The sequence below is a fragment of the Talpa europaea genome (genome assembly GCF_964194135.1).
Source record: "Talpa europaea genome assembly, chromosome: X".
NCBI classification, from domain to species: Eukaryota; Metazoa; Chordata; class Mammalia; order Eulipotyphla; family Talpidae; genus Talpa; species Talpa europaea.
The window spans coordinates 62,235,011-62,257,973 of record NC_140081.1 but is presented as its reverse complement, the minus strand read 5'-3'; the positions used below and the strand labels follow the sequence as shown (position 1 = coordinate 62,257,973).

The 22,963-nt window shown below is 42.1% G+C and overlaps 1 protein-coding gene across 2 annotated transcripts; it reads left to right on the top strand.

Moving 5' to 3' along the window:
• Window positions 1-255: 255 nt before the first annotated feature.
• On the top strand, window positions 256-22,771 carry BTK (Bruton tyrosine kinase; the record flags this gene model as incomplete). 2 transcript variants are annotated; one of them, XM_084259215.1, is made up of 18 exons in its annotated part: window positions 256-411; window positions 934-1,032; window positions 2,980-3,048; window positions 4,675-4,756; window positions 9,861-9,989; window positions 10,302-10,369; window positions 13,695-13,882; window positions 14,298-14,360; window positions 14,926-14,980; window positions 15,263-15,342; window positions 15,521-15,648; window positions 16,681-16,755; window positions 17,414-17,585; window positions 18,098-18,314; window positions 19,288-19,352; window positions 19,985-20,103; window positions 20,621-20,778; window positions 22,700-22,771. In XM_084259215.1, 18 exons carry the CDS (start codon window positions 271-273, stop codon window positions 22,769-22,771), a joined length of 1,980 nt encoding a protein of 659 aa, XP_084115341.1. The 2 variants fall into 2 exon arrangements, with proteins under 2 accessions (XP_084115341.1, XP_084115342.1); XM_084259216.1 differs by lacking the exons at window positions 16,681-16,755; window positions 17,414-17,585; window positions 18,098-18,314 and having other exon boundaries at window positions 271-411; window positions 15,521-15,584.
• Between the last annotated feature and the right edge of the window lie 192 nt (window positions 22,772-22,963).

Here is a 22,963-nt window from a genome sequence, read left to right as displayed (position 1 = left end):
TACATGCCAGCTTATGTGAACTCACAGTGTAGAGCCAGCCCCCACCCCGGTTCAATATGCATCCATTATTCCTGAAAACTGACAGAGCTGGGGGCTGTAGGAAAGAGATCAAGATAGGAAGAAAGTTCTTTGGTAGCTTTGTGCATTTCTTTTCCATTCGAAGCTAGATGGGGGAAAGGTGGGAGCCAGGAGGAATAAGGATTAATGTGCTGGGTCCTGAAGAACTTTCATTACCAACAGTATACATAGGAGCCCCAGGAAGAAGAAGCCATGGCTGCAGTGATACTGGAGAGCATCTTTCTGAAGCGATCCCAGCAAAAAAAGAAAACATCACCTTTAAACTTCAAGAAGCGTCTCTTTCTCTTGACAGTGCACAAACTTTCCTACTACGAATATGATTTTGACCGTGGGGTAAGTTTCTCTGCCGTGAGACCTGAGTGTCGAGGACTTGGCCTTAGATCTTTCCTGGGGAGGAGGTAGATCCTCTTGGTTTGAGAAGAGACCTAGTATATTTCAAACTTAACAAAAGGTTCCCTAGCCTAGAACTAGCTGCAGCCACGCTGAGACAAATTTCTAGGATGCTGAGAAGCCTTGGGGGAAATGTAACGGTGGACTCTTAACAATTGGTGGAGCACTCATTAAATGAGTGTTGAGAATGAAATCCAAGAGTCGGTGGACATTGCTTCTTATTTCTTTTGATAAAGACAGACACAGTCATGCATTCTTCTATAGTATTGGCCTCCAATGTGGTAGTTAAAATAAATTACATTAATAGATCTGGACTTTTTTGTTTTTGTTTTTTTCAAAATGACAGGTCCTAATATAGACAATGAGTGTCACCTGACTACGTTGAAGGATTAGATAAGAAAATCTAATCTGGTTGCGTCATCACTCCTAATCTTTCTCTATCTTCTTTCTCACTCTTTTTCTCAGAGAAGAGGCAGTAAGAAGGGTTCAATAGATGTTGAGAAGATCACCTGCGTTGAAACAGTGGTTCCTGAAAAAAATCCTCCCCCTGAAAGACAGATTCCGGTAAGAAGACACCATTGTCAGAGCGGAGGGGGTTGTTAAGAAACTTGGAACCCTTCAATTCTCTGTAAATAAATTGGTGATACTGTGTAACAAGGAACACACTAAACAGTTCCCGTATAAATTTACTCACTCTGACACTTATTGGTTGACTGAGTCTCATCATCTTTCCCCAGATGCAGAACTCAATCTGGAAAACTTGTAACACCAATTTTAAGATGATATCATATCAAGTTTTCTAACTGAATAGAGATAATTGGTTTTCTTCCTTCAGTTACTAGGATCAGATTTACAGACTTGAGTTAGTCTGAAAGACAGAACCCTGGGGCTCTGAGTCATATGAGATTCTTCAATAGTTCACTGTTTATTTTCCCCTCATTTCCCAGACCCTCTCCAGGCCATCACACCTGCTAACTTCTAAACTGACTTAAAAATAGATATCATTTCTTATTTTTTCCTGATTACTAGAATAAAGCATATTTATTCTAGAAGTTGAAAATATTTGTAAAAGCACAAAAAAGAAGATAAAATGATGCATAATCCCATTGTCCAGCTAAAACAGTGACTAGTTTGTTGGTGTATAGACTGACATGCTTTTCTCCACCAGCCAGACACACACCCACACTAATGTATATGCTGTATTTTAAAAGCACAGACTCACGTTGCTACATATCTTGCTTTGCAAATTAGCTTTTCAATTTGACAACATATGAACACTTTCCTCCCTGACAGTGGATATTCTTTAATCCCATGATTGAACAACTGCATGGTATTTCCTTTTCTGAATATATTGTGATTTGGTTAACAAATCTAGTTACTTGATTTGATAATGTAGACATTAAGACTCTCTATGATGAAAAAAAATCAACAAAATACAAAGATAAATAAAAAAACATTGGGAAGCAATCAAGTTGCTTTCAAATACTTGACGCTATAAACCTTGTTGAGTGGGTATGCTTGCATACATCTTATGTATGTTTGTTAGTCTTCTCCTTATAATAACTTTCTAGAAATAAAATTTTTCTCTTTATGAAATTTGTACAGTTTGGTTATTTTAATCAAAGGGTATTTTATTTTCTAGAAGGGGTAATTTGAATTCCATACATTCCTACAAATTGTATATGAGGGTATCTGTTTCTCTACATTCTTTCCAACACCATAGATTGTAATATTTATTAATTTGACAGCTATGAAAACTTAACTTATTTTACAATGTTTTTATTACTCATAAGGTTGAATAATTATGCATCTACAGTTTATTTATATTTTTTCATTTGTGAATTGCCTGTTACTTTTTTGCCCATTTTTCTTTTGAAGTATTTACCTTATTCCTACTTTTTGAGATCTTCATATATTAGAATACTAATCCATTAGCTGCAATGTATGTTGAGAATTTTTTTTCACTTATCTCTGAATTTTGTTTATATTTTTATCATACTGAGTTTTAATGTCAATGTCATTAAATTAGTTCATCTTTTCTTCATGGTTCTAACCTTTAGCGCTAAATTAGAAAGACCTTGGTTCCCATAAGATTTTATAGTTATACTTATTTTTTCCTCAGTCATTCTTAACTTCACTTTTTATGTTAAGCTCTCGAATCCATCTGGAATTTATTCTGGTGTAAGGTGTGAAATAACTTCCCAGTTCCCCCCTTCAATATTAATGGTTAAATGTTTGTCCTAGCACCATTTATTGAATAATCCCCCTTTCCTCCATGGTTTGAAAAGCTGAGGTTTGTTTTTCTTTTTCTTTCTTTCTTTTTTTGAGTGAGTATGTGCTGGATCTTATGGATATGTATGCTTACTGAGCTATAGGAAGCACTCATTAAAATTAGCATTGTCTGTATAGGAGTGCCTTCTGGAGCCACTGTAAAGCACTCCCAATGCCTAAGAAAATCCTGAAAAGAGCAATGTACCAAACCAATAGCCATACTTTCTTCTTTCATTACAGAGGAGGGGTGAGGAGTCCAGTGAAATGGAGCAGATTTCAATCATTGAAAGGTTTCCTTACCCCTTCCAGGTGAGATATCATCTGTTAACTCTCAAAGGGACCTGTAATGTATTCGCTAGGGATGGGAGTTAGGACGAAGGGAAGAATGCTGTGTCCCAGTGGACAGAAGTTGAGGTTCACAAGGAAGCTTGAGAGAGAAATGAGACTGGCATGGGCTGAGAGTATGCTTCCCCATTCTCCAATCTAACATAGTTTCTTTTAGTTTCTACACTTCAAAGGGACTCTGTAACAGCACTAATTCTATTATGATGTGTCTTGTCTATGGTTACTGCATTGAGAAAGATGCTGTTTGTTGAGTGAGCATTTCACTTCCTTCTGGTTCTGCCTATCTGTCTAATGGTGGTCATGAGGGTTGAAACGACAGAAAAGGAAGGGAAGGAGTAGTGGCAGGAAGTTCGGCATGGGGAAGGCTTATACATAAACCTAAGTCTGTTCTGGCCTGGAATAACTGAAGAGCCACGTAAACATGTTTGGTAGATGCAGTGTGAGAATAGAGGAGAGCAAGAGCTTCAGATTCCATCTTCAAGTTGGCACACTTACGTCCTGCGAACGCTGTAGGCCACATGACGTGAATATAGTAGCTTCTGCAACAGCGAAAGCCAGAAAAGGAAGTGGAAAGTCTCAGGGGAGGGGGCTTTCTGTCATGGATTTATGAGCACAGCAAGACTAATAAGCAAAATGAAAGATGTAAAATGATCTTGTTTATGTTAGTGACTATATCAAAGTTTACAAAACCCAAGAAGATGGTGTTGTTTGGCTGGGCTAGTGGATAATGTCCAAACATAGATACTTCTAAATTAATTTACACTTGAGTTTAGAAGCCATTATTGGATGTCTATTAAGTCTGTGAGGGTTGGAACCACATCTTGTAAGTTTCAAAAACTTCCACAATACTTCCAAACATAGATACTTCTAAATTAATTTACACTTGAGTTTAGAAGCCATTATTGGATGTCTATTAAGTCTGTGAGGGTTGGAACCACATCTTGTAAGTTTCAAAAACTTCCACAATACTTTACACGATGCCTCATACCTGTGTGTTGTTCAAAAAAATACTGAATGTCTGATTTGATGATAATGCTTAATATATGCTCTACTCTTTTTGAAGTAGGTTTGTGATTCCAAGTTGGGTTTATTTTGGTTAATATTGGTGAGAGGAGGCCATTAGAGAGTGGGGAGGAAATTAGCCAGGAATTGAATTTTTGTTCTATATTACCAAGTGAATAATCCACATGTGCTAATCAAGACTTGTTATATAAATCTTTTCATCAGTTCTCTTCTATACAAACTCTATACAAGGCTTAATAATAAGATCATAAAATATCCTTTGTTGGATAAACAAAAATCCTGTCTCCACCAAGGACTAAGGGATAAATTATGCACTAAGTTTACACACAAATTGAAACACAGGAGGATCTGGGAATATTCAAAAAGCTGAGAGATTCTAAGTTGCATATCCCTAGATGTGAATTATTCAGAAATTCTTTAGTTCGTAGAACCCCAACCCCATGCTCACTGAAAACCCTGCCTTGTTTCCTACTCTGAATATACAAGGTTGTAGCTTAAAATTAGTTCCTTAAAGGTCTTTTTTCTTCTGAATTTTAACTGCTGAAGTCTGTGTGTCCATTGCTCTAGGTTGTATATGATGAAGGGCCTCTCTATGTCTTCTCCCCAACTGAAGAACTCAGAAAGCGTTGGATCCACCAGCTCAAAAATGGTGAGACTTATTTGAAAATAAATTAGTTTCCGAAGAAAGAAGGAAAGGGAGGAACGAAGGAAGGAGAGACATTGGGAGGAGAGAAAAAGAAAGAGAAGAAAGAAGAGACAGAGAACGGGGAAGGAAAGAAAGGCGGGAAAGAGAGAAGGAGGTCAAACAGACAAAGGGGAGTGGAAAGAATGGATGGAGGGAGGTGAGAGAAAGAAGGTAAAAGAGAGAAGGAGCAGAAGGCGGGGGAGGGAGAGAGATTATATTTTTTTCAATATTAGCGATACGATTCCGTTTACTATTCCCTCCCGTGAATAAAAGTTCACACACTAGAGTAAGAGTTGCAACCACTTTGGCTACTATCTCACCAGTGAGATTTTGTAATTGTAGGCACCTCCGTTTCCCTACTTATAAAAAGGTTCCCTTCTTTACACTGATTACAAGGGTGGTGTGGGGTGGAATTTGTAGTTGTTGCAATATTTCAAATCCTAAATATGCATGTAGTTTTTAAAAATTTAGTAGATGATTTATGAGAATGTTGGGAGTCAGGGTGGAGAACCTGATTCCAAGCTCTCTTGTAAGCACTAAAAAGCTGGGTCACCTTGGGTCAGCAGGACAAAAAGCTTCCAAACTGAGCTTCCTTGAGGCTCATTTCCTTCTTCTAAAATAGGAATAATAATGATGCCTGCTGTACCAGCCTCCAGGGTTGTCCTCAGGACAAACTAGATGGTATATATGAAAGCACATGTCAAACCAAAGCACTGTGCAAGAAAGCTCGGTACATCTCTTCACTGTCGCTAAATATTTTCCAAGGAACTGTTTCATGTTCTTTGTTTTGTGAGGACCTAAACTTGAACATTGTTACAGCATTGCACATAGACCATACAGTGTGTTCAGATAAACTTGACTGTGAATGCATGCAGCACAGGATGCATGCATACATATGTGTGTGTATATATAGCCACATGTCAAGTGACTGAGAGATTAACTGGTTGAGTTGACATCAGGAAAGGCTGCCTAGAGAAACAGGAAGGATGGCAGACTGATAACAGCATGGTTGGGTTATTGCATGACAGCTTTTGTCTTAATAAACATTTAGATTCTGATATTCAGTGGCTGGCTACCCTGGCTTTGTTCACTCCCTTGAATAGCAAGTCTGATTGGTTGAAATAAAAATCAGCAAATATTTTAAACTGAAAGAGGGGAGGAGAAAGGAAAAGAAGGGTCATTTCTTGAATTTCTTGCTATGTGTCAGTCACCCAGTTGGATACCTTTTATTTATTTATTTATTTATTTATTTATTTATTTATTTATACAAGAACTGGGTATAGGCCAGATGTGTGGGAGGGTAAGAGGATTCACCAGAAACAGAGCAGGAAACAGAACAGGCAGACTGATGAAATACGCTGCTGAGGGGAGCAGCAGGCGAGACAGGAGAGGTCTGCTGCACCATGTGGGACACTTGCTGGCCGGCTGGGATCAAACTGGCACTGCAGAGGCTGCAGACAGCCTCACAGCACTGCACTCAACTGCCTACGCCATCAGGGGAGGTCCTGGATACCTTATGTTTATTATCTCATTTAATACTATAGCAACCTTGGGCTAAAAGCAACAATAATAAGAGTTCATGCTTAATGTACACTTACTATGTACCAGGTTCTGGGCCAAGCACTTCAAATACATTCACTCACTTAATCCTCACAAAAAGTTTCTGAAGCCTGTTATTTTCCTATTTGCAAATGAAAGAATTGAGGACCAAAGAAGTTAAGTAACTTACTCAAAGCCACACAGATAATGAGCGGTGGGGCCTGGATTCTTACCACATCCCCAGGTCTGAATGACTAAAAGTCTAAGCTCATGACATAGTTTTATGCTGCTTGGTTTTCCAGTCCAGAATATACATCTGTAGTTGACTGCAAGATATTTTAGAGTAAGACTATGTTGAAAAATTAAAAAAAAAAGACTATGTTGATATTACAAATAAGGGATACGTGGCCTGCTGGGGGTGGGGTACAAAATGAACAAACACTGCAGCAGTGCTGATTACCATCCAGGGTCTTCTCTAAGTTCTTTATAGCTATTAACTCATTTCTTCCTCGTATTAAACATGTGAGGTGGTTATTTTCATCATCCCCATTTTACAGATGATGAAACAGGTACAGAAGAGATTAAGTGACTTGCCTAAAGGCAATTAGTTATTAAGTGGCAGGGTCAGGCTTTGATTTGGCCTCCAGAGTTCATGCTCTGCAGCTATTTTCAAGCCAGAGAAATATTTGCAGAGTGAGACAAGAGCTCAGGAGGGCAGATATATTTGCATTTCTTTGGTTTCCTCCCCAGTGCCTCAGACAGTACCCTGCACCCAGAAAGAGACCAATAAATAGTTGTGTTGATTGATTTTTCTGGGGGCATAAACAGCCACCACCAACCTGGGCTCCACATTGATGGATTAGTTGGAAATAAGGGAAAGTAGGAATACTGAGGGAGAAACAAGGGAGAAGAACAAAATGTGGCATGTACAAGTCAGTAACTCCTTTACACTTCAAGTACATCAAATTTCAAAAACAGTTCATAGTTTCATGCAACAAATATTTATTAAGTGTTCATTATATTCAAAGTATGAGTCATGACCAACAATAGGAATATCCAGCTTACTGTAAACCTGGTTTATTGACTCATGTTTACCTTACTGTGGTGATTATACACTGCTATTAAGGTTCATTGGGTAAGAAAAATTACAGCAGCAAAAATAAAGCCAAAACAAACAGATTGCACCACCACTTCAGTGGGTCACTAAGGTGGGTAACTTTCAAGTGTGCCTTCTTTATGTTTTACTGAAGGCATTTTTTCCCCAGTTGTTCCAGACATGGGTCTATGGCTGGGTGGACCTGCTTGGGCTGACAACATGAGCCCCCAAAGGCACCTTGCAACAAACACCCCCATTGTTGGGAGATTTAGGTGTGAGACCCAATAATCCCAGGTCAGCCCCAGAGGCTGGCAATGCCAGCAGTGTGAGCCTCTAGAAGCCGTAAGATCCACGCTAGTGACAAGTAGGCCTGTTCAACAGTAAGACCCACGGTCTGAAAATCACTCAGGTGAGAAGGGAGCCGCATCAGAGCACGGGGTGTTGGCTGCAGGGCACTGGCTGTGGTGGCATTGGGAAATGGAGTCTTTAAGGTGCTGGACCTAGGTGGTTACACAGTGGTAGGCAGATGTGGCTAGCTGTGTACCTTAGCTCACTTTACTGTGTGTAAGTTACACTCAGTTTTAAAAGTAGGGTCTCTGGTAGCTCATATCTAGCTGCCATCTTTTTTCAGTGGTACTTTTCATGCAAAGGTTGTATCCCTGAGGACTTAGTCATAGGCTCTCTGCTTCCCTGCTCTGCTCAGGAACATGGCAGCACCACAGATATTTGTCTATATCCTCTGGATCTTTGTTCAGTCAAGCTCCATAGAATCTACTCTAATTGCAACTTCAGAAATAAGTAAAATGAATGAAAATGCATGGCATGGGTGAAACCCCAATGACCAGTAGAGGGAGGAGTAATCTATTCCTGCCTGAAGCCAGATTTTAGACATACTCCTGATTAAGTGCGTATATTGAGACCAGCCCATCAAATACTTGGGTATGAATGTGCATCAATCAGGAGTGCTTCCCGGAAGGGCTGGCCCTGAGAATGGTGAAGTAAGCAGTCTCTCCCAACCCTCCCATTTGGACACTGTATTGGCTCAGGTGGCCATAAGAAAATACCAATGAACTTGTTACTTAAACAGTGTTTCTTTCTCATAGTTCTGGAAGCTGGGGAGTCTAAGATCAAGGTTTAGCCCAGTTTGGTTCCTGGTAGGAACTCTCTTCCTGGCTTGCAGTTGGCCACTTTCTCATTGTGCTCTCACATTACAGACAGCCTTTCTTGGGTCTCTTCTTGTAAGGACAATAATCCCATCCTATGGATTCCACTCTCATGACCCCTTATAGCCTGCACCTCATTTGAACAGCTTCTGTACACCCGCACTTGGTACAGTGGTGAAGAGGAGTGTGAAAAAGTGAGGGGGGAGGTTGAGTGGGGGGTATGGTTAGAAGTGTTTAAATCCTTGTTTATCAAAGCATCGAGATAGCATTATTTTCTTAAAGACAGCACCTTTGTTCATTTGCCTATAAAATGCACCTGGCTGCCAGAAGCATCTAGGTCTCCCCAAGGCCTTAAGCGAGCAGAATGTGACAGGCAATCTCTTAATGACTTGAGTAGGTCTCTACAGAAGAAGGTTTTTATTTTTGTCTTTTTCAGAAAGTTATGCAGGCTTCTCCTTAGCAGCAAATGTTGCACCGTGTAGGTGCTCAACGTGCATGTTGCTAGCCCAGCTCAGGTCTCTGCCACAGTGCTAGTGAGCCGTTGTCAGTTATTTCAGTTCACTTTGCTTCTCTGCTGTCTAACAAGATCCCTGGAGGCCTTGTCCAGTTGTCTTCATGTTAAGGTCCTGGGGATGCCACAGTATTAAAAATGGTAACTACCCTATTCTTTGCAAGGAACTTTGGCTTCTGGGAGATCTTTTGAGCCTCACAACCTATTGAGGGAAGAGGAGCTGCCATGTTTATCACTTGCCATGAACTCAACCCACCTTGGTGGTCCTGGGAAGATGGGAACCATGTTCATTCTAGAGGCAGGATCATTTCATTTGCTGCTGATCTCCACTCTGTAGACTCTTCTACGAAAGCCTAAAAAAAGTTCTCACTATAGCAGATCTCTCTAAAAGATTGCTCAGGGAGCAGGGACGTTGGTGAATTGAAAGCTGGAGTGAGGGTTTGATTGGGCACATTGTTTCAACGCCATTGTCAACATCTGCCTAAGGGGAAGCTATAGATAATATGTTTGTTTTTATTCTTGGGCTCTGGAGACTTGGGATATTATTACCATTTGATGAGGAGATAGTCATCATGAAAAACTGCACAGGTCTCTCCTGCGCTGGACATGTGAGCCCACTGGCTCTGTTCATCTGGTTTCCGTTGGGGTGGCCTAGAAAGGAGCAGTTGTTTGAAAGCTCACCGCTAAGCACAAAGAGTTTCACAAATTTTGGATTCTTCGGCATGATGGATATACTGTCTCTCTTCTCTCCTGTTATAGTCATCCGATATAACAGTGATCTGGTACAGAAATATCACCCTTGCTTCTGGATCGATGGGCAGTATCTCTGCTGTTCTCAGACAGCCAAAAATGCCATGGGCTGCCAAATTTTGGAGAACAGGAATGGAAGTAAGAGATTTCATCCATATAATTTCTTCCTCCTTCTACTCTATACATACTGTCTCTCAAGGGTCTATCAAACCCAGGGACACAGCATAAGGTTGTACACTGTAGCCCCTGCATAAAGGGGCCTGATGGAGGGGATCAGTGGGGGCTGAAATCTAGCCAGGGCTCTCCTCTCCAAGCTCTGTGACCTGGTGTAAGGCTGTTTCCACCCACACTTTTCCTAACTTGCCTAAAAGGGCTATGCATGTGAGCAAGTTCCCTGACCAATCCTGTTCTGAGCCCTTCCCCACTCATCACTGTTTTCTTATTTTGCAGGCTTAAAACCTGGGAGTTCTCACCGAAAGACGAAAAAGCCTCTTCCCCCAACACCTGAAGAGGATCAGGTATACCAGGAAAATTGGGTGCTGCTAAAGCTTCAATAGAAATTTTATAGTCATACCCTGAAAACACACCAGTCTTAGAATTCCTCTGGGGCTTGGCTGTGTTAATTGATATTTTTGCTGAGATAGGGAACTTGTCCTAATTAGGACTTCCTCTTCAATGGGAAGATGGAGGGATATTGGGGCCACTCTTGGCAGCCATTTAATCCAGTCACCCATTTAAAACAAAACCAACGCTGATTTTTAAAATTCTCTTTTTTAATTTTTCACTTTACATATTTTATCTTTCATCTGTAGAAATTCATTTTCTATTGAGATAACATTGGTTTACAACATTGCATATGTTTTCAGGAGTACAGGTTCACACCTCTTCAAGTGCATGTTATCACACCATGAACATGACCCTTCCCCCTTGGCTCTCCACTCCTTCTACCTATCCCCTCTGGTAGCCCCAATTCAGCAGACAGATTTCTAGGTTTTTTTGCTTGTTTGTTTGTCCATATTCTACACATGAGTGAAACCATGGTCTATTTATCTCTCTCCTTCTGACTTATTTTACTTAACATATTCCCCTCCGGCTTCTCCTATGTTTTTAAAAAAGGCAAGAGTGTTTCTTTTTCTTTTCTTTTTTAATAGGTGAGTAGTAGTCCATTGTGTGTGTGTGTGTATATATATATATATATATATATATATATATACCCATCTTCTTTTTTTTTTAAGATTTATTTATTTTTATACAAGAGCAGGGGTACAGGCCAGAGGTGCGGGAGGGTGAGAGGATTCACCAGAGACAGAGCAGGGAGTAGAACAGACGACAGAAATACACTGCTGAGGGGAGCAGAGGGAGTGACAGGAGGGGTCTGCTGTGCCATGTGGGAATCTCCCTGTCCTGCCAGGAATCGAACCTGCACTGCAAAGGCTGTGGACAGCTTCACAGCACTGAGCTCAACCCACTGCGCCACCAGGGAGGCCCCTATACCACATCTTCTTAATCCACTCTTCTGTCACCGGGCACTTAGTTTGTTAATAGGGCTGCAATGACCATAGACATGCACGCATCCCTTCGAATTAGTATTTTTGCATCCTTCAGGTAGATACTAGGAGTAGACTTGCTGGTTCATATGGTAGAGATCTATTTTGTATATTTTGAGAAACCTCCATACTGTTTTCCATAGGGGCTGGACCAATTTACACTCCCACCAACAATGTAAAGTTCCTTTTCCTCTACACCCTCACCAACACTTGTTGTTTTTGGACTTTTTGATACAGTCCAGTCTCACAGGTGGGAAGCAATTAAATCTCATTGCGATTTTAATTTGTTTCCGTAATAATAAATAATGATGTACATTTCTTTTCATGTGCTGTTGGCCATCTTTCTGTCTTCTTTAGAGAAGTGTCCATTCAGATCGTCTGGCTGTTTGGTTTTTATTAATATTATTATTATTGGGTTATTTGTTTTTTGTTGTTGAGTTCTAGGAGTTCTTTATGTAGCTTGGCTATTAATCCATTTTTGAATGTATGATATACAAATATTTTCTCCCATTCAGTAGGACATTTTTGGCTTTTTTTTTCTTTTTTTGAGGTAGTATTACAACACTATAGATTTCAAGTGTATACTTTCCTACCTCTGCAACTGTATTTATACCTTGCCCACTAACAATGTCTGGTCTCGCTCCACCAACAGCCAATTGTCCTCCTCTACCCGTTGCCTCCCTTCCCTCTGGTAACCACCATTCTGTTATCAGAGTCTAAGTGTTTGTTTTGTTTTTGTTTTATTCATTTTAGTATTTTTATTCCACAAATGACTGTAGTAATCCAGTATTAGCTTTTCTCCATCTCACTTATTCCATTTATCATAATCCCTTCTAGGTCCATCTATGTTATTTCAAATAGCATGATTTCATTCTTTCTGTGGCTGAGTAGTATTCCATTATGTATACATACCACATCTCCTTTATCCAATCATTGGTGGTTGGGCATTTGTGTTTTTTGAAGATCTTGGTTATTGCAGTGGACACAGGGGTGCATATATGTTTCCAAAGTAGTGTTTTCATGTTCTTTGAGTAAATACCCAGAAGTGAGATTATTGGATCACAGGGTAGTTCAATTTTGAATTTTTAAAGGAAACGCCATACTGTTTTTCGTGGTGGCTACACCAATTTGCCATTCCTACCAATGGCACATTTTTCTCCACATCCTCCTCACAACACTTGTTATTTCTTGATAATAGCCATTCTAGCTGCTATGAAGTGAAATCTCGTTGTGGTTTTGATTTGCAGTTCCATAATGATAAGGCATGTAGAACATCTTTCCATGTGTCTCTGGCCATCTTGTATGTTTTCTTTGAAAATTCCACCTTAGATCCTCTGCCCATTTTTTAATCAGGTTGTATTTATTGTTGTGGTTGAATTGTACAAGTTGTTTGTATATTTTGGGTATTAACCACTAGTTTGATAGAAGGGTTCACAAATATCTTCTCTCATTCAATGGTATGTCTCTTTGTTGATGAGCGTTTCTTTTGCTGTGCAGAAGCTTTTTAGTTTGATGTAGTCCCATTTGTTTTTGCTTTTGTTTCTCTGGCCATTGAGTCTAGTCCCCTGGGACAGCTCTGAGGCCAATGGCATGAAGTATCTCATCTATGGTTTCGTCTAGGCATTTTATTTCAGTTCTTACATTCAAGTCTTTCATTCATCTTGAATTAATTTTTGTATATGGTCTGAGACAGTGGTTCCAGTTTTATTCTTTTGCATGTAAGCCTGACTTTTGTAATGAAAAATATTTTCAAACATAAAGTTGAAAGAATTTAACAGTCATGTGCCTGATACCTACATTCTACCACTAAGATATCAGTTTAAAATGATTTTGCTTACTTTTTGAGATCTAATAAGCCCTTCATATATTGTAAGTTATCAGGGCAAGAATTATTATGCTCATTCTACAAACAAGGAAACTGAGATTCAGCGCCACTTAATAGATCCATGTACTAGTTCAGTGCCAAGATTTCCAGCTCATGGCTGTTAGGTTTTGTCTGGGAAGTTTTAAAATACTGATGTCTGAGTTCTATCCCCAGAGATTCTGACATAATTGGTCTGGGAAACTCTCTGGTTGTCAGGATTGTTAAATACTCCCTAGGTGATGCTGACTGCACTCCAGGATGACACCTCTGCATAAATGCTTAACAATGGATGTTAAAAATGAATACTGAAGAAACCTTTTACTCCTGGTTTGGGTTAGAGTGGTGTCTCTCCTAACGGAGAGAATTGGGGGAAGAAGAGGAGAGTGCTTGGTATCTAGCCACCACCACCTTCTTTTTCCTCTGACTACACAGATCTTGAAAAAGCCACTGCCCCCTGAGCCAACAGCAGCACCCGTCTCCATGAATGAGCTGAAGAAGGTTGTAGCCCTTTATGATTACATGCCAATGAATGCTAATGATCTCCAGCTGCGGAAGGGTGACGAGTATTTTATCTTGGAGGAGAGCAACTTACCGTGGTGGCGAGCACGAGATAAAAACGGGTGAGTCTACACCAGCCTTTCTAGAACCTATGGCCACTCACATCCCACACATGCAAATCGTATAGCATAATTCCCCTATTTGCTTTCCTGTTCAGAAATTCTTCTTCCCATACCAGAGTGTATACATTCTCCCTCCAAGGACTTTTAGAGGTGGCTCTGTACAAGCCCCCTCTCTGAGTGTGTAGGGTCTGGTCCACATGCTGTGCTGCACATGTAATCAGTGCCATGGGTGTGTGAAGTTAGACCCTTTGCCAGCCTAGCCATGCAATGGCAACTTGGTCCTCTTTGAGGGAGGGGTGTGATTTGTATGTGTTCACTTGAGATTAGTTCTGAACCCAGGAATAGGGGCATATGAATCTGTCTCTTCCCCAGGAAGGGGAGTCCTGGGTGATCTGCCGCTTTGTCTCCTCTGCAGGCAGGAAGGCTATGTCCCTAGTAACTATGTCACTGAAGCAGAAGACTCCATAGAAATGTATGAGTGAGTATGCACATGTTCCCAGCACACAGTCTTCCAGGAGGAATGAAGTACAGTATACACATTTTTCTGCTTTCAACGATTTATTTCAAGACACTTATTAAAATCAGTGCCAGCTGGGTTAAATGATACCACCACACCAAGTTAGTGCTTATGTCTTACCCTCACCCCAAACACTCTCTGCTTATGAGAGGTCATGAGGAAGTTATGCCCCACAAATCCAGAAGGACTACACTCAAAGAAAAAGGGTTCTTCTCACAACCTGATAAGGATTTGGAAGGGCGAAAATATCAAGCTTCTGCCATTGTCCTTTCTCCCTAATGATGGAAAGGGACTGTCATTGAGCGCCCTGTCCCCCATCTCTCCCCTGCAATCCTCTCCTGCCTACTTTCCATTCCCATGACCCTTCAGTACCACCTAGGCTTTGGGAAAGAAACACAGTATGCTATACACATGAATAAAACAGGGATTGGGTGAATTGGTTGAATCACTGGCCTGGACAAACCAGAGGGTGCTCTACTCTCCAAGCTACTGAGGCCTATGGGCCATTCCATCCCTCACTTTACAGGTGGTATTCCAAGCACATGACTCGAAGTCAAGCTGAGGAACTGTTAAAGCAAGAGGTAAGTGTGTGACCACAAGCAAATGGCATTCTCTGGCACAAGCCAGACTCCTGATCCAATGCTTGCTGCTGCCTGATACCCGCAGGCAAGGAAGTATCAAGGCCATTCTTTTATGGAGTCCCAATTACAATCTTCTGTATCAAATGCAATGAATCAGTAGCTCAAATATGGAAAGTTGTCTGTGTAATCAAATGGTTCTATTTTCTCTCATTTTGGGGTAGGAGGGATGCAGGTGTGAGTACCACTTCCTCCTTATAGCCAGCTTCTTTTTTATTGTTTCAGGGGAAAGAAGGAGGTTTCATTGTCAGAGACTCCAGCAAAGCTGGGAAATATACTGTGTCTGTGTTTGCTAAATCTACAGGGTGAGTTCTAGTATTCCAAGGCCCTGGGGACAAAGGACAGGGGTGTCCTCCCAACGTCTCCTGAATGGTGTGTCCCTCCTACTTCCTCTGCCCCTTCACTCAACGCTCTTTTCACTGCACTTCTTGGGTCCTGCTGACCCTGGTCCCCAAGTTGCTAACTCAGCATCCACTTCTTCAGGGAACCTCAAGGGGTGATACGCCATTATGTTGTGTGTTCCACACCTCAGAGCCAGTATTACCTGGCCGAGAAGCACCTTTTCAGTACCATCCCTGAGCTCATTAACTACCATCAACATAACTCTGCAGGTGAGTAGCAGGGGCACCAGAGAAGAAGGGTAGGACAGATACTAGGAGAAGAAATACAGAACAAGGTGGTGAAGGAAAGACTAGGTCTCACAGAGCAGCATGGACTGACTGTGAAAGTAAATCCCCAGTATGCTGCGTAGAGGTCAAGAGGTGGTCAAGGGCACTTCTTTACCTTATACCCTGAGGGACTGACTTCCTACTTGGTGATTGATTCTTAGTGCTAAGGAAGGGCATCAGAAGAGACTGGTGATTAATCAGCCAGCAAGTATTCATTGAATTCCTGGCATGTGCTCAGTAATTTCTTCAGCACTAGAGGAGAACATAGGAAAATTATTAACCAAGGTCCTTGCTCTTAACAAAAATATAGGTTAGAAAGCATCAGAGGACAGTTTCGCAGTAGTGTGGTCATTCTAAAAACCAGGAAATTGGGCCTCCCCAGTGGTGTAGCGGTTGAGCGCTGGGTTGCGAAGCTGCCCCCAGCCTCTGTGGCACCGGTTCAATCCCCGGCTGCTCCCGGGCCACTGGAGGACGGTCCCACATGGCGCGCAGACCTCTCCTGCCGCCCGCTGCTCCCCTCAGCAGTGTACTTCAGTCCTTCTGCCTGCTCTGCTCCCCGCTCTGGCTCTGGTGGATTCTCTCGCCCTCCCGCGCTTCTGACTGTACCCAGTGCTTGTATAAATAAAATAAAAATAAATCTTTAAAAAAATTAATGATTGTTTAAAAAATAAATAAATAAAAACCAGGAAATTGGGGAGGGCATGAATACATGAGAGCTAAGCCTGGGCCGAGCGCTGTGGATATATTTAGTTGGGGAATGTATTTCAGTTAGTATTTTCTCACTTATTGTCCCCATAAACTCTTTTGTGAGAAGAGAAACTTCCAGAAAACCTTGGGTTTGTGGAGATCTTCTGAGATTCAAAATGTACTAGAAAGATGAGCATCAGAAGTATGAGGTGTGAAGTGAGGGTGTGCAAGGTGTACCCCCATCCCCCAGAGCTGCACCAGCACCATGACCCTCTCCGTATGTTTCAGGACTCATATCCCGGCTCAAATATCCAGTGTCTCAACAAAACAAGAATGCACCTTCCACTGCAGGCCTGGGCTATGGTAACTGCTTAATTGCTCTAAGGTTGGGTGGATCGGCCATTGGCAAGGACTCCGTATGGCAGGACCAGTAGCATCCTTAGAGCACACTGTTCTGCACCAGCCGCCTCCAGAAGGTTTAAGACAGAGACAAACAAAAGTTATTCAATGACTTTCTCCCTCTGGTGGCTCCTACTGGAACTGTAAAAATATATTCAGAAATGACTAAATATATATATGTGTGTGTGTGTGTGTGTGTATATATATATATATATATGCTAAAAAAGAACCCCATTATCATAAAGGGATTTCTTTTCTTTTAATTGAAATAACATTTACTTATAGCATTATATAAGTTTCAGGTGCACCAAGTTATATATCATCCGTATATGCTACATTATGCTTTTCACCAAAAGTTTAGTTTCCATCTACCATATAGTTGACCTCTTTTATCCAAAGAGATTTTAAGAAGTTATCTAGTCTATCTTCCTGCCTTATGGCTGACTTACACCTAAAATTTCCAGATTCATCCATCCTGTAACCCCCGTCCCTGTGGGAGTAGTACTCCTAAGAATTTCCCTTTTATTGTAACTTATCTATTTCCACCCCAGTAGTCTTATCTATGACAGGAATTGTACATACTTGACTCCCAAAGAATCACATCAAGGCTTTGTTGTTATAGGATCATGGGAAATTGATCCAAAGGATCTGACCTTCTTGAAGGAGCTGGGGACCGGACAATTTGGAGTAGTGAAGTATGGGAAATGGAGAGGCCAGTACGATGTGGCCATAAAGATGATCAAAGAAGGCTCCATGTCTGAGGATGAGTTCATTGAAGAAGCCAAAGTCATGATGTGAGTCCCAGCCCAACTCTCAATTCAGTTGCTAAAGTCTAGGAATTACCAGGACGGTTCCCACTGTGGTTTAAGGTGACTTACAGTGGGAGGGACTTGGGAACAGAGCAGAGCCGGATGTCAACCATTGATTGGCAGGAGACTAAGATACTCATTTCTCTGCATTAGAGCTTGGTTGAGAATAGTGTGGCTTGCGGGTGTACATCATCTCAGTAGCATTTAGGGGTAGACGTGGACAATGAGACCTTCAAAGGGAAGACAGATTCTAACTTAGCCTTAGTGTCCAATAAGTCCTTGACTTATTTCTTCTTCTGTTGATTTGCTCCACATCCCTGCTTGACCCCACATATTAGGTACTTTTCGGCTTTAAGGTGGGAAGGAGGAAAATCAACTTACTATTATAGACCTTTATCAGACACTCTACTCCCAGGTCAGCCCCCTTTGTCCCCAATCCCTTTATGACTCGTATGCAGAGCCAGAAGGCAAGAAATGGTTTGTTGCCTCCCCTGTAGGAATCTTTCTCATGAGAAGCTGGTGCAGTTATATGGTGTCTGCACCAAACAGCGGCCCATCTTCATCATCACTGAGTACATGGCCAATGGCTGCCTCCTAAATTACCTGAGGGAGATGCGGCACTGCTTCCAGACTCAGCAGCTGCTGGAGATGTGCAAGGATGTCTGTGAGGCCATGGAATACCTGGAGTCAAAGCAGTTCCTTCACCGAGACCTGGTAGGACATCCCAAGAATTAACCTGGGACTGAGGGCTAAGGGGTGGAAATAACAGGAAGACATTTCAGATATGGATGAGGAGGGTTGCTGGAGCTTTCATTTTAGTTTGATCTAGAAAACACTAAAAGTTCGGGGTGCCTCTGCCCAAGTGGTCAGTCACTCCAGCCTCAGCACCATGAGTTCTGCCATGGTCGGAGCTAGAGCAGTCATGCACTTATGGACCTCTACCACTCCAAGGCAATGGTGGGCTCCTTCAGGGGCAGAAGGGCAGCCGGGCTTCTTCGTGGGACTACTCCTGGCACAGAGCCATCATTTCATCACATGGGTCACAAGCTGGGGACCTACGGGGTGCATCTGGGCTTTTTAAAGTTATGTTAGCTAGCAGGCACTTGAAACATTTCACATTTAAAAAGAGAATTTCCAGCTTCTCCTGTATATCTAGCCCATCTGGTAACAGGCCCATATTCTCACAGTCCATGCTACCAGTTGGCTGAAGGTGAGGAGCAGCTGCCTCTTCAGACCAGCCATGTGCCCTCCACTTCTGCAGTCTCCACCCTCCTCATTTCACCCTACCACTGGGCCTGTCTGGCCTCGGGCGGCCTCAGAGTTTATGCCCCTGTTTATTTCAGCGAGGACTAGACAAATGGTCCATGTCCCACGAGTAGGAGAGAACCAAACAGACTTGCCTCCTATTCCCCCTTAAGTCTCGGCATTTCAGTGCAGGATGTGGTGTCATGGAGTTGCCACTGAGAATGGAATTCTGCTTGTCCTCTGTGCTCCGCATATGACCACAGAGCAGTGGCCTTCCATGTGGTAGACTGCACGGGCATTTCTCAGCAGCGGACTCCCATTAGGTGGGCAGGTACCCCTAGCCAAACAGGTTTCTCTGGCTTCGTTCCCCTGGTGGGCAGCTGCTTTGTGCCTCTAACCTGTGTGCCAGGGACGAGTCTCACTGGTATCTGTTGTACTACAGGCGGCTCGAAACTGTTTGGTAAATGATCAAGGAGTTGTGAAAGTCTCTGACTTTGGCCTGTCCAGGTGAGTGTGCTTTCCGCAGCTTTCCCTCTAACAGTAAAAATATCACAATAGACACACACGTGAGGAGGCATTAGTGTTTTTAATCTTCTCCTTTTCTTTTTTGTTCTCTCTCTAGTCTTTCCCACCATCTTTCTATTCCTTTTCTTTCTATAAATTAAGTTACTTCTTTCATCTTTTTGTTTATTGTTCTATTCCCCCTCCTCTTCTCCTTCTCGCTCTCTTTGAGCTATTTTCAAAACCTTCTGTTGATGTGTTAACCCTGTTGACTTTACTCCACCTCTGCTCCTCCTTTAATCAATCTAACTCCTACTGACAGTTGCAGAATTGGAGGAAGGGAAGGAGAAGAAAGAGAAAGGAGAGGGACAGAATAGAGGAGAGGAAGAAGCACCTGTTAGAACATCTTTCATGCCATCTTTGCTGTAACCATATTGCCAACCAGGAACGCCTAGTCACATAAGAGAGACAGGAAAGTGTAAGAATAACATTTGTAAAAGACACTGGTGGGCCAGCAGACACTTTTGAGCAAAGCTGTAGGCGTGTATTTGTGTGTCTGTCATGAGTGTGCCAAGAAAACTCAAGCAAATCTCCAGCTCTCTATATCCTAACAGGAACTTGCCCTGAATCCTTTGCAGGTATGTCTTGGATGACGAATACACAAGCTCAGTGGGCTCCAAGTTTCCAGTCCGGTGGTCCCCGCCGGAAGTCCTGATGTATAGCAAGTTCAGCAGCAAATCTGACATTTGGGCTTTTGGTGAGTGAATAAGATTATACAGATGACACAGCTGAAAGGAAGAGGAACGCAGCGGGGAGAGCCACATTTTGCAAGCTGCACAGGGAGATTAGTCTTTGTTCTAGCTTTCATTCATCAACTCCATAGGGAGTGCTTACTATGTCAGGCACTGCAGGGGTTTCTGGGGATAAAAACTGTAAACTAGACACGACCCTTGCCTTCTCAGAACTTATACTGTATTGAGGGAAACAAACCATTCATTCACTATTTGACAACTTCTGAATACTGATTATATGCCAGGGATTCTACCAGGTCCTGTAACTACAAAGACAGATAAGAGGTGCTAATCGTCCAGTGACACTGTGATTATCCTCCAGTAGGGTCAGTACTACAGAAGGCGTTTGGACCAAATGCAAAAAAAAAAAAGCACAGAGGGGAGAAGTAACAGAATCTAATGTTTAAGTTGCTCTAGGAAGACCGGCCGCACACTACTCAAAAGACTGCACACTGACTTACTACATTTCCCCCCATCTTCTAGGGGTTTTGATGTGGGAAATTTACTCTCTGGGGAAGATGCCATATGAGAGATTTACTAACAGTGAAACTGCTGAGCACATTGCCCAAGGCCTCCGACTCTACAGGCCTCACCTAGCTTCAGAGAGGGTTTATACCATCATGTACAGCTGCTGGCATGAGGTAAGTGTTTTACTGGGTCCTTTTAAATTATGCCCATTACTCAGGCCAGGCACCCAGTCCCCATGCTTCCTGGCGGCCATGGCAGCTGGGCACATCTGATAGCTGCACACATACCCCGGCCCTGACCTGTACCCCAGTCCTTTCCTGGCCAGAATCTTTTCTGGGCCCACTCCAATTTTCACGAGTCTCATTAGCAAAGCCCATGGCCAACTCAGCTTTAAGGAGATGAGGTATTGGGGGCCCGTGCCACCTAGCAGAAGCAGCCAGCCAAAGGCACTTAGACAAGTGTGTGGACATTACAGAGAAAGGTCATTAACATTTGTGTTCACCTCTTGGGAGCTATTAACCCTTTCTTCTACTTTACTAGCTGCCAACCTTTTCTGGCTGAGGTCCCAATGAGATTTAAAAAAAATACACATATCTGACACCTGAACTAAATTGGGTATTGTTCATATTTGTTTGAATATGATGCATTTTGGGGTACATGGGTAGAGTATGTGGTCATTTGAAAATAAGGAGGCTTTCTCACTATTACTAAAATACTTTGCTGCTCTCAACTTGGGTTCTTCCATCGGTGCCTTCTCCACTGTTCAATAGATCCTCAGCAATTTATTTCCTAGAAATAAATGCCCAGCTCTTAGTTCTGCCCCACTAGAAACAGGGAAATACAGCATGCAACAAGCACATATGTGAACCCGGAGCCCTCTTGGTAGGGTGAAAAGTGGGTATAGGTCAGAGCATGGCTCCCCTCCCTTCAACAAATAACTGAGGTCACAAAGAAATTATGGAGGAGTGGAGAAGCTCCATTTCCTCCCTACTCCAATATCCTTATTCCACTGGAAAGCCACACAGGTACTTTCCCCACAGCCTGGATAAAGAGGCAGTCACCAAACTTGATGCACATGGGGATTGTGGAGGATGCACTTAAAACTACTGATGCAAGTAGCTAACATTTAACTCTACAGAGTATTACCTTTTAAATTAAGAGGTATATATTTATGATGATATTCAAATTAGGTGTCTGATTCCTTACTTAGATTCATTACTTAAACTGATTCAAGTATTCAAGGCAGAGGTAGCTTCATCTAATATAAAGCCGCTTATCTGCAGAGAGCACAGAAACTGTTTTGGGGGACATTTTAAAATAAATTCTAAGTAACACTGCCAAAAACAAAACAAAACAAAACAACCTTCAGATGACTGTGTCTCATCTCCAGAGATTCCAGTTAGGTTTGTCTGGACTGGAACCCAGGCATGTCTTGAACTTCCCGGGGAAATTCTGATATTCAGCTGGGTGGGTCTGAGAACCATTACTCAACAAGAAATTGATGACTTTTTTGTTCTGATGGATTGAAACCTCTCTGGCATGAATCATTAAATACCTCAGGGGCTTGTGAACCATGTCAAAAAGTGAAGGCGGGAAGAGTAGAAAAGGTCCCAGGTGCTCTGGAGCCCTGCCTAGAGTTGCAGCCTGTGATTTTATGAAAATCCCTTTGTTAACTTTATAGGATGATAGAAATAGTGCAAAGTACAAAAGTACAAAATACCCAAGTACAAAACATCACAGTTTACAGGATTTCAGGTCAGCCAACCACTTTCATTTCTTTCAGAGCCATTTTTCACTTGAGTATCTAAAAATAAGAAAGTATCCCTGTACAATTATGTAATGAATTTGCCCTCGATTGTGATCAATATGTCAGTTTAATTTGCAAATCGTTCTCATCACATCAACAATCTGAGTTACTAAGGATAAGAAGGACTTTATGGGGTGCTTTCTAATTCTTTTCCTTTCTGGTAGTCAACAGGGTATGCTACTGGGCACAGTGCATGTTAAAAAAAACATTTGCTGTTTACTCATTGCATTTCCCTTGGATTCTGGATTCTAGCCCACTATAATGAGCTCCTTTCTTTTTGATTCTAGAAAGCAGATGAACGTCCCACTTTCAAATTTCTTCTGAGCAGCATTCTAGATGTCATGGACGAAGAATCTTGAACTCACCTTAAGCTTGTTTGTTCTCCTCTACTCTCCAAGCCTCTCGTCACTTTTTCTGAGGAAATCCCAGACTTAAGTCGTGGAGATGTGCTCTTGCTGAATACACAAAGACCCCCCTCTACATGTAGGAATCCTCTCTTATTTGATTCCCTGGGGTAGCGCCTTCCAGCAAAGGCCAAGGAATTGTACCGG